Consider the following 14,866-nt stretch of genomic DNA (forward strand, 5'->3'; position numbering starts at 1 on the left):
ATGGTGAGTTTAGATACCTGTTCCTCGAGGGTCCATGGGATTGCATGTGGTGTGCCCCAGGGTTCAATTTTAGGCCCAGTGCTTTTTAACTTTTATATGCTCTCTCTTGGCAGTGTCATTAGGAGAAATGGAGTCAATTTTCACTGTTATGCTGATGATACACAGTTGGACTCTCGGCCAATGGATGCACTTTTTAACTGCATTTTAAACATCAACTCCTGGATGGCAGATAACTTTCTCCAGCTCAACCAGGACAAAACAGAAGTTTTAGTCATTGGTCCTGAGGCCCACAGAGAGAAACTTTTACTGATATTACAATCTTTGTGTCACACTCTGTCTTGTGTCCCCATTCTGTTCAGTCCTGTGTCCATGTTAATTGCTCCCACCTGCCTCTCGTCTCCCAAGGTCCCAGCTCCTCCTGTATTTAAACCCTGTCAGTCCTTATTGTCTCGTCGGATCATTGTTTCTATGTCCAGAGTGTTCCTAATTAAAACCTTGTTAAACCGTTCCTGTCTGCTTGCCTGCCTTCTTCACCTGCGTTTGGATCCTCACCTCCGCTCACCTCACCCGCACGTCGTGACACTTTGTCTTTTAATCCTTCTGTGCAAGTGACGAACCTGGGTGTGATTTTTGACTCTGAGCTGACTTCTATCCTACACATTAAAAACATCACAAAAATAGGTTTTTATCATCTAAAGAACATCACCAGAGTCTGCCCTATTCTCTCTTGGGCCAATACGGAGATGCTGATGCATGCTTTTGTCACCAGTAGAATAGACTGCTGCAATGCCCTGCTTTCTGGTCTTCCCAAAAAGAGCATCTCAGGTTTACAACTTCTACAAAATTTGGAAGCACGTGTCCTGATGAAGATCAGGAGGCGGGAGCACATTACACAGGTTTTAGAATCATAGCTTTGGCTCCCCGTATGTTTCAGGATCCATTTTATGGTTCTTCTAGTGGTTTTTAAGTGTCTTAATGGTCTTGGGCCATCTTATCTCTCAGAACTGTTTTTACCATATGAACCCACGTCCTCTGCGCTCCTCTGGCGGGCGTCTCCTGGTCATCCCTAAAGTCAGGACACACACTCATGGCGAGGCGTCCTTCCAGTGTTATGGCCCTCGCCTCTGGAATGAGCTGCTGAAAGACCTCAGGGCTGCAGAGAATTTACTATAGTTTTATTTCACGTTTTATATGACTATATTTTAGCAGTTTCATTATTTAATAATATTATTTTATGTCCATATGATTTTATTAATTATTTATTTTCTTACTTTGGTGATTTATATTAGTTCTTTTATTTTCATATTTTTACTCATTTTAATCCAGTGTTTTCCCTGTAGGGGCCCTCTGCATATGTCTGTTAATGTTTTCAAACTGTTATGGGAATTTGGTGTCATTTTAATTTTGTAAAGCACTTTAAGTCGCACTTTGCTTGAAAAGCGCTTTATAAATAAAATCTGATTGATTGATTTAGGAAAGGATTTGAATGGAGCATACAGAGGGTGAATATTATTAGACATTAGAGAAGAAAAACTTACAATGCTGACAGGTCTGTTCATTGTTGACTAGGGGCTGCATGACTTAATTTTTTTTTAAAGTGGACAGTCAAGTAATGAAAATCGAGTCGACTTTGACTAGTCGTTGATGACATCATACACCTGAAGTGGTGCGGGGTGGATGGGGGTTGGTTCACTGGAGTTTTTGACAATTAAAATTGCGCCCACATTTTCAAAGTCAAACACATTTCTTTTAACAACGGTAGTTTCTGCTTCAGCCCCCCCCCCCCCCCCCCTTGTGCAGCGGCCGCAAACTCACTGATGCGCCTGCAGCCTCTCGGAGTTCCTGCTGCTCTAAACATTAAAATAATTATTTCATTTTCTGTTCCTCACTTCTGATTACCTTCAGTGGTGTCTGTTTGTTGCAACCACCAGGTACAAAAACTAACTTGTTTTTATTTGACTATTTTTCTGTCCTGCCTGTTTATTATCTTCCTGCATCTCCTCTCAATCCTAAAGAGAAACTGCTACCTGGGTTCATATATATTCACCTCATGAGTTACCTTTGAACTGCAGTTCTAAAAGATCTACCGACCGCTAAAACAGCAGAGTGCTCGCCGGCCACATCAGTGATCGGTGCGTCACCGAGGACAAAACAGGTGATGCGCCTCGATCCACAGCAGCGAAACGCATCAGGCACAAATTAAAGAATAAAAGACAGAAAACATAAAAGGAAATGAGCCGACATGAACGATCACGTGTTAAATTAGTTTTTGAGGTGGCGACACCTGATTTGATAATGTTACTGTGGCCGTGCTCAGGACGCAGATGTCTGGAGCGCGTCAACAATCAGAGCTTTGCATGTGCATGCTGGTTAAGGTTAGGATGGGGGTGAGGGGAAGGTTAAATTGCAAGAGGGTAGACGTCACAATTTGGTTAAATGTCCGTTTTATGGCGGGCGTCAGTACCGACGCTCTGGCACAGCGCGTTGCCTCCCGGCGTGCTGGGGCTCATCACCTGCTGTCTTTTCCAGGACTGCATCTTGTCAGTCATTATCACGTGACAGCGACAAGTCGATGACAGGCATAACAAGTCACTATAGAGCGGTGAAGTCGACTAGTTCATACAACTCCTATTGTTGACTACATTCTTTGTCTGGTAATGGCTGTCTCTGATTCAGAAGAGTAACATATACCCTTTGATGAAGATATTCACTCATCCAGTGAGAAACAAAGTGATGCTGAAGCTATGCACAGCAACAGAGTCTGTGTGCTTCATGAGAGTAAACACACTTCACACACATGATCCAAAGCTTATTTCACCGTGTCTAGTGGGTGTAGAAAGGATGGTAAGAACGCTGCTAATAGTAACAGACGTAGCAGCAATAAAATAAAAGCTAATTTTAAAAAAGCCAGGCGAAAACCAAAGATGCACTTTAGTGTCATTTTAGCCCAAAAATGTTTGGTGGCCAAATATTCAGTGCATCCCCAGTTGTTGAGAAAGCTGTTCTCATGTTATACCAATTTTATTGTCAATAAAGACAATAAAAGCTTCTTGGATCTTGAACCTCGAGTGATAAGCATCATTTGGTACTTTGTAAAATGTTTTTTTAGACAGTCCTTGACTTAATTTTTGTCAGATTCTGTCTCTTTCCAAGCATCGACTTGTATCTCTATATTTCCCACAGGATTTGAATTTGTTCCATGGCAGTCATATTAAACTGAAATTTACTTGTTAATCTCCTCGAGAGTTTGAGATTTCTGGTCCAGCTCTGCTTTGCCTGTAGACACCTGGCTTTTTTTGAAGAGCAGCTGGTTCTTCAGGACCTCTAGCTTGTTCTGACCATCCTCCACAGCTTCTAACAGTTTCTTCTCAACCTGCAGGAAAACAGAAACACTCAACTGATGACCAAACAAAACACAAAGGTAAAAAAAAACAAAGTTTTTATTTTGAAGCCCAGCCCCGAGTAAATGGTTTCTCGTCTCTTATGTTTAGGGTAATTGAATCACTATGAGAAAGTTATGCTGCAACATCCCAGCTATGATATCCTCTAACCGTGCAAAAACAAAAAAATGTTTGTTCAGTTTTCACTTTAGCTTAGTCCTGACTGTTGAGTATAAATGGACCTTTAGTGAATGAAGGGGACATTACCTCTTTGAGCATAGCCATGTTTTTCTCCTCTTCACTGATGGATTCCTCCATTTTGCAAAGTTTCTTCCTTTCTTGCTCAAGCTGATTTTCTTCATATTCAAGTTGTGCATTCAGGCGAGCACAATGATTCTCCACCTCCAGCCTGAGGGCAGAGGTGTCAAATTAGTTGTGCCTGAACAGAAAATCTAAAAATCCAAAGCCTCACCTCAAATTTTGCTAAATCATGCAAACTTTGGTGTGTGTGTTTTACCGTTTTTTGTCAACCTCTGCCTGCTCTTTCAAGTGTCCCTGCTCATACTCTCTGATGTTGACCACTCCAATCTCAGCACAGAAACCAGAAAACACCTTGTCCTCGATCTAAAACACACACAGTGCATTTTCAGTTAAATACCCAGAGTTTCTTAATTGATGTAATCAATAAATGACAAAAACTGTAGTCCAGCTGAGAATGTGGTAAAGCATTCTGACAGTCCTGCAGACAGCAGCACCTGATCAATCTGGTGTCTGATTCTCTTCATCTCTTCATTCTTTCCCTCAAGACTCTTCTGCTGCATCTGAATCTGATAATCAAGGTTTGCTAATTCACTCTCCATACGAGAGATCTCCTGCAATAAATCAGTAGGACAGAACAGACAGAGTAACGAAAGTGAAATGTTTCCAATTAACTGCCATTTTTTCTTCGTGTTACCATGCACATCTACAGCCATTGTGGTCTGAATTGTGACTCTATGGCTCCAAGTGACGTATTTGTATTAAGAATTAGGACATGAGATCTTCAGAGATCTGTGACCTTACTGACTGGCATTTAGGGATTGTTTTCTTCTGCAGGTTTTCCAAATCGATTTTGGTGTATTTCAAGCGGGTCTGAGCCCCCTGTGCCTGCGCAGTCACCTCTTTCAAGTCTGATTCTTTTCTCCTCATCCTCATCAGACCCTATCAAACACAAAAAGCACAAGATGAGCAGAGTCTCAGCAACAGGCGGTTCATGCTGGAAAACCTTCAGCGTGGCTGAACTTAAGTAATCCTGTAAAGAAAAAAGTTCAGCATGTGATGCAAAAACACGGTTAATGAAACCAGTTTGTGGTGTTTGCTATATTAGCTCACATGCAACTCCTTCATCAGGTCCTCCCTGTGCTTCTTCAGATGCATCATGTCCTGCTCATTCCAGCAGCGCGCTTTGCTCCGAAGAGCACTGGAACCTCCAGAGATCACTCCTGATGTTTTAAAGAGTGTTCCATCCAGGGTTACAGTCTACAGAAAGGACAACCAGTCGTCACACATGCTGGCAAAAAAATCTCAACATCTTCCTTCATTCTGGGGTGTGTAGTTAAAACAAACTTCACCCTAACACGATCTTCCCCTTCAAAGGCAATACGCCTGGCCTCCTTCATGGTTTCACAAACCAAGGCATTGCCACAGACATACTGCACCACTTTTCTCAGCTGGGCAGCAGCTGAACCGGCATTCACTTGGACAACATCAACCACCATCTTGGCGCCAGGGATGTCCCTCAGTCGTTCGTTTAGAGGATTCACCTGCGTCCAAAGTAATGATGGACAGGAATGACAGACGTGCTTCTGTCAATCACCAGAAATTATTTTAACTCACCACCAAGTAGTCGACAGGTAGGAACATCTCAGGCTCCGCCCGCTCCTCCTTAATGAAAACGATGCACTCGCGAGCCACTTTTTCAGATGACACCACGATAGCATTCATGTTGCCACCGAACACCTTGGTGACAGCCAGCTGGTACTTCTTATGGATCGGGCTGCACAGACTAGACAGTCGGCCATACTGGGACAGAACACACACACACTTAGCTTAAGTATCATCTTTGTTTATGTGAAAAGTAAAATCCATCCACATACACATGTAAATTTCAAGAATGGGATAAATGAAAAAAGTGTTTTATGGGATCCAAATACCCATAATGCCTTGTGTAAATGTGCTTTCAAAGACTGTAACTAATTTTTTATGAGCAAACAACAAAAACATAAACTAGCATCATCTGAAACCTCAGGCATTAAAACACATTTTAAATGCAGAAATTCAGGAGATGGCTTTAGTAAATAGTATCTTCTGTCCCACCACAGTGTCTGGGTAGAGTCTGCAGAGCTTCTCCAGAAGCTCTCGGCGTTTCAACTGCCGTTTGCTCTCGTGGCTGTCCAGACGAGCATTGCCCAGCTCCTCCACCACCTGCCTCAGCTCCTGATTCACCTCCTCCATTCGCTGAGAAACACGCTGAAGTTCTGCAGTCAGGCCCTCCTCTTTCTGATGGTAGTCATCCAGGGAGGACCTGGGTCATACAACACACTCGTGTTACACAACAAAACACACATTTGTCACTAAATGAAAACCAAAACTGTGTGAGAATTTAAGTATGTGACCTACTTGCAGATCTTGATGTATGCATCTAGTTTCTCTGCTTTACTTGTGATTTCTCCCAGGTGAATCTGGCTGTTCCTGATAGCAAACTTCATAAAAACATGAATTTAAAAACACATGATTGGTTATTTTTAATAGATCTTTACGCTGCCTGCCTCACTATTACCAGGCCTTTCCACTACACGTGTAAGAGTGGCATAACATCCACAAAGCGTATTACACACCAATAGAGTATAGGGAGTCCTACAGCTGACGTCACCGAGTGCTGTTGGGTGCTAGACAAACAAACCACATTTACCAACTGAAAAACACAGACAGAGTGCTTGGACGTCCATTAAAACAAACCGACAGATATAAAATTCAAACTTTCATGTTCAGTTTCTCATGAGCCAGTAACATTTTCCTCAAAGTTCATTTTCTTACTTTTAATTATTTGTGTCACTGCTTTTTACATACCACCCACCGCTGATCAAGTCGGTACTATACACGTTTGGATGCTGTTTGGGCCCGATGTTCAGCTGGACCCCTTCGTTTACACCACTGCCTCCTAGGTAACTCAACATCTGACAGTGTTGCTAGTAGGGCTGCGCGATATGGCCTAAATTGTGGATAGTTATCGTGATAAATAGACGATAACTATAGGTATGTGCAGAAACAAAAGTTGTCCACTTGATGGGGCCATCACATGTATTTCGTTGAGTCATATTTTTAGGTGGTACAGCATCTTAAAGGGACACGAGCGTTGCCAACCTACACACATAATTTTTTTTTTATTATCAAATTTATTGACATGGGAAAAATATCTTGATAAGAGTGAGAAACTTCGATAACGATACATTTTCAATTTATTGCCCAGCTCTATTTGCTAGTATCAGCTCCTCATTCATGGACATAGGACCTTTCCAACCGGAAAATTCTATGTAATAAATATACGCGCACCCAATGCTCTGATCCTCTATGTAAAAATCGTCTCTTCCACATAAATTCTGCCACTGCCATTATACTAGATGTGTGCTTTTTCACTGGCCGAGAAAGACTTGGAAGTATCCTAGTCACGCAGTGACGCATCATTTACACTCACCACGTCACCAGTTCAGATCAGGTTGGACAGGAAGTCAAACACCATAGGCTCAGGTGTAGCACTGCCTCACAGCTGAAATTGCAGGGTTAAATCTACAGTTCAGACTACCCACCATTTTTGGAGACCTTGGAGGGGGTGCTGGAAAGCACTCCTTCCAGTGACTCCCTCGTTCTGCTGGGCGACTTTAACGCTCACGTGGGCAACGACAGTGAGACCTGGAGAGGTGTGGTTGGGAGGAACGGCCCCCCTGATCTGATTTCGAGTGGTGTTTTGTTATTGGACTTCTGTGCCAGTCATGGATTGTCCATAATGAACATACTGCTCAGACATAAAGGTGTCCATATGTGCTCTTGGAACAAGGATACCTTAGGCCACAGCTCGATGATCGACTTTGTTGTCATTTCATCTGACCTGCGGCCGCGTGTCTTGGACACTCGGATGAAGAGAGGGGCGGAGCTGTCAACTGACCACTACCTGGTGGTGAGTTGGCTCAGATGGTGGGGGAGGATGCCGGTCAGACCAGGCAGGCCCAAACGTATTGCGAGGGTCTGCTGGGAACGTCTGGCAGTCTCCTGTCAGAAGGAGCTTCAATAGAGCTCCGGACCCCACGTGACTCTGAGTTAGTAGACGCCATTTTGGCAGGGAAAAAAAGGTAAACAAACACGGATGTAACTATGAACGTGAACGGGATCCGCTTAGATTTTACTTCGTCAGAGTTTACTTCACACTTTAAAACCGAAGAAATCATTTTATATAGTCAGAAATTAAATAGACTAAACATCTCCGACCCTTACCGTGCCCCTGGGATACTTTTTAAAAACGCCAGAAGCTGTCGGAGCGGACTTCTTACCGGACCTGGCCGGGGAACCCCTTGGGATTCCACCCGGCCGGAGGAGCTGGGGAGAGGTCTGGGACTCTCGACGCTACTGCCCGCTCCGACGCCAGAAGCTGTCGGAGCGGACTTCTTACTGGACCTGGCCGGGGAACCCCTTGGAATTTACCCGGAGGAGCTGGCTCCGGCGGCTGGGGAGAGGGAAGTCTGGGACTCTCGACGCTACAGCCCCCGCAACCCGACTCCGGATAAGCAGATGAAAATGGATGGATGGATGGACAAATAACAGATTTACATGTAAGTAGTTTAAATTGAGTGCTGTGCTGTTTGAATGCATAAACTGAACGCCAAGTTAAATCACTAGTCTGATTTTTTCCGTGAATAAAATAAATATGTCAGGCAGGAGCGTCTCAGGATCTGTCTGAGATCTGTCTCGGTGAGACAGATAATAGCAACCCAAAGTGCTTTTTATGTGTTATCTGACAAGTGATCAACCATTGCTTAAAAATTAAATACAGCTTAGCCGGTTAATTGCTGTGATCATAAAACACGTAAACGGCAGCACACAGAAATCACGAGGCAACGTTTTACGTGATGTTTACTTGCTGCTATGAGTAATAAGACAGAAAAAGCCACGCCAAAATAAGTTTAGGAAGCCCACTAAGAATCGTAATAAAAGCATTTAAAATAAATACCATACACAGCTGAGGAAACGTTGGTTTAAGTACCTGATATGAAGCGGTCGCTGCATAAGCGAAATCCTTTACTCTCGGGATCCCACAGCTTCATTTTAGCCCGGTCATTAGCACGTTTTATTACAATGATCCAACGTTTGCGGCGCTCCGGATCTTGGGGAATCCAGTAGATGGTTCATTCCTTATGTCGTCTGTGTCTGTTCTGCATCCTGGGGAACAACAGGAATCTACCATATTTCCTGTCTGATTGAGTTTTCTGACAATAACAAATAGTCCAGCTGCCGGCTTCTGCCTGCCAAATGGCGCCGTTTCGATTTGAACTGTTGCATGCCGGGAAACGTGACGTCAACTCCCGGAGCTCTATTGCCACCTCTGACAGAACTTCCAAAATGTTCCGGGGGACATTGAGTCTGAATGGACCTTGTTCCATGCCTCCATTGTTGAGGTGGCTGACCAGAGCTGTGAACGCAGGATCATCTGTGCCTGTCGTGGTGGCAACACCTGAACCCGCTGGTGGACACAGGCGGTTAGGGATGCTGTCAAGCTGAAGAAAGAGTCCTATCAGGTCTTTTTGGCCAGTGGGACTCCAGAGGCAGCTGACGGGTACTGGCAGTCCAAGCGGAAAGTGGCTCGGGTGGTCGCCAAGGCAAAAACCCGGGCATGGGAGGAGTTCGGTAAGACCATGGAGCAAGACTTCCATACAGCTTCGAGGAGATTCTGGTACACCATCCGGCGCCTCAGGGGGAGAAAGCAGTGTGCTACCAACACCATCTATAGTGGGGACGGTGTGCTGCTGACCTCTACTCAGGATGTTGTGGATCGGTGTGCAGAATACTTCGAAGACCTCCTCAATCCCACCAACATGTCTTCCAGTGAGGAAGCAGAGTCTGGGGACTTTGGGTTGGCCTCTCAAATCTCTGGTGCTGAGGTCACTGAGGTGGTTAAAAAGCTCCTCTGTGGCAAGGCTCCAGGGGTGGATGAAATCCGCCCGGAGTTCCCCAAGGCTCTGGATGTTGTGGGGCTGTGTTGGCTGACGCGGCTCTGCAATATCGCGTGGACATCGGGGTTAGTCCCACTGGACTGGCAGACCGGGGTGGTGGTCCCCTTATTTAAAAAGGGGGACCACAGGGTGTGTTCCAACTACAATGGGATCACACTCCTGAGCCTTCCTGGTAAGGTCTGTTCAGAGGTTCAGGAGAGGAGGGTCCCTCGGATAGTTGAACCTCAGATTCAGGAGGAACAATGTGGTTTTCGTCCTGGCCGTGGAACACTGGACCAGCTCTATACCCTTAGGAGGATCCTGGAGGGTGTGTGGGAATTTGCCCAACCAGTCCAGTGTTTCCCTTACATAGGCGTAGCCGAAATCCCAGCGCCACACCTACAAGATCCCAAGTTTAATAGATTTTTTTTTTTGCGCCGTTTCCCGAAGAAGCAGTGGGAACTACTCTGTTGTTGCTTGTGATCACAGCCGGCAGGCAGCAAGGAGGAGGAGGCAGGGCAGGGTGGTTACAGCTAGGGATGAGCCGGATACTCATTTTCTGACGAGTATCCGGTACGGATAAAGCATTTTTGACGAATACGAGCATGAAACGAGTAAAACTCGTAAATATCTGTAATCGAGCATGAAACGAGTAAAACTTGTAAATATCTGTAATCGAGCATGAAACGAGTAAAACTCGTAAATATCTGTAATAATCGTGTTGAAGGAAAATCCTCATTGGGTAACTGACTGTCACTGACTGTCTTCACGCTCTGTGATTGGCCAGTCACATAGAGCGCCCGCCCCTCCCTACACACAAAACTGCTGCCGGGAGCTCAGTCCATCCGGCCCATCCATGCACGCACACACGCACGCACGCACACACACACACACACACACACACTAGCGGATCTGTCTGTGCTTGCTTCACTGTTGCTCACGTTTCTTCAGAGCTCCCTAGGTTTTCTTCAACTCGCCTGTTTTTCGGTTGAATATTTAAAGTTACTTTTTCGTAACTTGCGTGGTGCATTTGACAAGACAGAGCTGAAAACGGCTCTTGCATGCGTCGGTCACTGCCTCCGCTCCAGTCATTTATTTTTTAATCATTATTTTAATTATCTCTCACACACAAACACACCTCAATCAACATTGTTTGGTTTAACTGTGTGTGGGAAAAATGCCAACAACATTAGGAAAAAATCAGTTTAATCAAATTAAAATAAAAAAAATTAAAATTATTTCCTAGTTCCTACTGCATGAGTTCAGATGCATTAATTCATGCACTTAAATATTCATGTTCTGATTTTACTGAAAAACTTGTTCTGTAATAGTTCCTTTACTATTGTGATCAAACATATTTAATCTCAATTCTGAGGCAATAAACAATACACATAGCAACTTCTGATCAATCCATATCCATTTCAGATTTAAAATAATGTATTGATGAAAACCACACCCACTGATTTCCAAATAATAAGGTGGATTCATCTGTGTATGTCCTTTGATCCGCATTAGTGATGTTTTCAGCACCAGAACAATGAAGCAAAGAAACAGATTCCTGAGTTTATATTAGTAATTTTATTTATTAGGTGCATCTGACCTGTTCTATTTTTCTCTGAAATGAGATCAAATCAGTGCTTCTATGGGTTGTCTCCTCTCTGCACTAGAAACATGTACTTTATTATAATGTTCACTGTAATGCATCTTGATGTTCTTAACAAATAAATTAAATCAAAGATATTGGTCAATAATGCCAAAAATGTAAATTTGTGTTTCAGTCATTTTTATACTGGCTTAAAAATACTTCATTAAGTCTGCTAAGCAGGGGTGTAGAACGTGTTTAATGGGGCCAGCCCAGTAATGACCTTGGACCAAAATAAAGGGGGCAGAAGGAGATGTTTTTCCAGACGCCAAGAAAAATTAAATGCCAACCCCCCTGCAAAGTGTGTCACTGAGAGTTTAAAACAAAAATTATTCTTGTGCAAATATTGGTGTATTCACCTTTAATACTAGTTATTAAAATGCAGCAGTTGCTGGATTGGTGCAGTTCAGAGTGGAGTACATCAAATAAAACAACATTAACATGAAGGTGAGACATGTCATAAGCCGAGTCAGAAGGCAAAGCTCTCGATTTACTGGTCGATCTACGTTCCTACCCTCACCTATGGTCATGAGCTTTGGGTAGTGACCGAAAGAATGAGATCACGGATACAAGCGGCCGAAAAGAGTTTTCTCCGAAGAGTGGCTGGGCTCTCCCTTAGAGATAGGGTGAGACGCTCGGTCATTCGGGAGGGGCTCGGAGTAGACCCGGTGCTCCTCCACATCGAGAGAAGCCAGTTGAGGTGGCTCGGGCATCTGGTCAGGATGCTTCCTGGACGCCTCCCTGGTGAGATTTTCTGGGCACGTCCAACCGGGAGGAGACCTAAAGGTAGACCCAGGACACGGTGGAGGGACTATGTGTCTCACCTGGCCAGGGAACGCCTTGGGATTCCCCCGGGGGAGCTGGCCCAAGTGGCTGGGGAGAGGGAAGTCTGGGCCTCTCGCCTTAGGCTACTGCCCCCGCGACCCGACGCCGGATAAGCAGATGGATGGATAGATGAACGATTCCGGGAAAAATGAACAGTTGGAACCGGTTCCAATCGATGCTCAATGCCCAACCCTATGTTTCGCGTCTGAAACGACCCATGTGGAAAGGGAGCTCGCGGGTAAAATGAGTATCACATCACACTTACATGTCTAGTGGAAAGACAGGGTTAGCAAAGGTCAACGGTACCTCCAACTCCTTCTTTCTGCGCTGGTCAAAAGCCATTTTTTCACCATCTGCTCTCACTTCCCAGTGGAGTTTCTCAGCCTGCTGGTTGAGCACCGCCCCCTCCTTCTGAGCCCACTGCTTCAGCTCCCTGTATCGCTCCAACTGTAACAAAATGGATAGAAATGATAAATGAATATCTTACACTAGTGTTCTGAAGCTTCCTACTAAATGCCTGATGTTCACTACATGAATATAAAGTTTCATTGTTATTTTCTGGTAGTTATAACAACAATCCAACTGGCACATCTTTAAGCGAGGAAGCAAAGTCTGGGGGACTTTGGGTTGGGCTCTCCAATCTGAGGGGCTCAGTCCACTGAGGTGGTCAAAAAGCGCCTCAATGGCAAAGCGCCGGGGTGGATGAGATCTGCCTGGAGTTCCTTAAAGCCTGAGGCACACCAGAGGCGGATGTGCCGTGCTGCTGAGCGCATCTTGGAAAGTCACGCGATAGTACCAACATCACACGCGACTTAAGAACAGAAAGTGACTCTATTGTTTATTTGTGATCAGACTTGCCCTCGTGTCTTGTGAGACTCTAATTCATTAAAAATGGGTAAGTACGCTATTTATTAGAATATTTTAAGATCAAAAGTACTTTAAAGTTTTCAAAACTGCGACTTGAGTTTGTGCCGTAAAGCAGTTCCGCGTCGTAATGTCTGTTGTTAAGTACTCCACAACGTCGTAAACAGCTGCACTTGAGATACAGGTGTCTTCAGCACCTGGGCGCAGCGCTTCTGGGATGCGGTGTGGCGCTCCCCGTGTGCCAACTCTCATTAACTATGATGGCTTCTATTTAAAAGTGTGTGCCCCAGGCTTAAAGCTCTGGATGTTGTAGGGTTGTGTTGGCTGTCGCGGCTCTACAATATCACGTGAAACTGTGGAATTAGCTAAAATGCATAAAAGGTATAGCATAAGCCATCAAACAAAAATGCATACCAAATAAGACTAAAAGAACAGGTAAAAGCACTATCCAAAGTAATTAAGGAAGGAAGTGGATATTGGGGGCAGTTCCGATGGATTGGCCGACCGGTGTGGTGGTCACCCTGTTTAAAAGGGGGATCGCAGGATGTGTTGCAACTGCGGGGGGTTTCCTTGATAAGGTCTATTAAGGGGTTCTGGAGAGGAGGGTCCAGCGGATTGGCGAACCTCCCATTCAGGAGGATCAATGTGGTTTTCGTCCTGGCCGTGGAACACTAGACCAGCCTATACCTTAAAGTTAGTTTTCCATGAACACTACTCAGCCTGAAACAGTTCTGTACAGCATAGTTTGAGTGCTGTGTGCAATTTTTACTCATAGAAAAATACCATGAGGTGAAGAGTAAACAATGTAAGGAAACCTGTATGCTCCACAGAAACACACCTTAGCACAAACATGGTGTTGATGTTAGACATTTTACTCAGTTTTATGGCTTTTTGTCAGACCATGAACCAGGAAATGGCTGCAGGCAGTGAAACAGAAAGCAGAAAACTCTAGAGGAACCACTGACTTCACCCCTCAGCCAATCAGCGGCCAGGATCATGATGACGGCCCGACTCAGCCTTGCCAGGTACCTCAACAGTGCAGGGACTAAATATAGGGAAGAACGTAGAGGGAAAATACCAAATCGTGCCATTATGGCCCTTAGACATTAGCGTCGGCACGGTCGGGCTGGATGGCGTGAGTTTGGTCTCGAACGGGTGGTGTAGTGTTCACATAAATCGGAGGGATTTCTCAGGAATGCGGAAATCCCCGAGCCTGTGGACGGCACTCAACACACGCGGGGAAGTCTGCTCCATAAGGTAAACAAAAGGCGGACATGAGCTGTGTTGCTTTTGGAGACTCTGAACTGCATTATTTTATTAATTTGCTGTGTGTGTCCTCATAATCTTGTGCCACACACACACACACACACACACACACACACACACACACACACACACACACACACACACACACACACACACACACACACACAAACACACCCACGCACACTGATTTGTTCCCTGAGCAGCTGTCTGCTCGCCAAGGCACGAACTCCGATGAAAACAGAAGCGCGCACACACACGCACGCATGCACACACACACACACACACACACACACACATCTATTCTCTTCTTCCAATCCCATACTGAACGGCAGCTCTGTGCTACAGACAGAAGTTTACTCAACAGCAACTAGCATGACAATGAATGAATGAAAATGAAATGAATTACGTATGCGGGAAACCCCCCACTGGCTCATTCTTCTCGCAGATCGGAGGCAGTAGGCGTAATTTCAGCCAGCCAATCAGTCCCTAGTGTCGCCTCGTTCCCGGTCTGACCGCTGGGGAGAAGGTCTGGCAAAAAGAGTCGCCTCGGGACTGAAAAAGCAAATCTGACCTGTGTGTGAAACCTAAATCCGGTGCCGTTCGATACCTCTTGGGGCCCTGCCGACACTAATGTGTAAGCGCCGTCAGAA

General features: G+C 45.0%; 1 protein-coding gene across 4 annotated transcripts in view; it reads right to left on the reverse strand.

Moving 5' to 3' along the window:
• smc1b (structural maintenance of chromosomes 1B) overlaps positions 1 to 14,866 on the reverse strand; it is a 218,780-nt gene that overhangs the window by 64,554 nt on the left and 139,360 nt on the right. For all 4 annotated transcript variants that reach the window (XM_054732714.2, XM_054732713.2, XM_070550220.1 and 1 more), the window contains exons 7-17: positions 12,393 to 12,533; positions 6,039 to 6,121; positions 5,736 to 5,943; positions 5,256 to 5,441; positions 4,991 to 5,182; positions 4,752 to 4,898; positions 4,443 to 4,580; positions 4,136 to 4,252; positions 3,898 to 4,004; positions 3,648 to 3,789; positions 3,228 to 3,373 (exon numbers count right to left, since the gene is read on the reverse strand). In XM_054732714.2, coding sequence (XP_054588689.1) covers positions 3,228 to 3,373; positions 3,648 to 3,789; positions 3,898 to 4,004; positions 4,136 to 4,252; positions 4,443 to 4,580; positions 4,752 to 4,898; positions 4,991 to 5,182; positions 5,256 to 5,441; positions 5,736 to 5,943; positions 6,039 to 6,121; positions 12,393 to 12,533 — 1,607 coding nt within the window. The remainder of the gene's footprint in view (positions 1 to 3,227; positions 3,374 to 3,647; positions 3,790 to 3,897; positions 4,005 to 4,135; positions 4,253 to 4,442; positions 4,581 to 4,751; positions 4,899 to 4,990; positions 5,183 to 5,255; positions 5,442 to 5,735; positions 5,944 to 6,038; positions 6,122 to 12,392; positions 12,534 to 14,866) is intronic.

This window comes from Nothobranchius furzeri, chromosome 4 (assembly GCF_043380555.1).
Source record: "Nothobranchius furzeri strain GRZ-AD chromosome 4, NfurGRZ-RIMD1, whole genome shotgun sequence".
Lineage (NCBI taxonomy): Eukaryota > Metazoa > Chordata > Actinopteri > Cyprinodontiformes > Nothobranchiidae > Nothobranchius > Nothobranchius furzeri.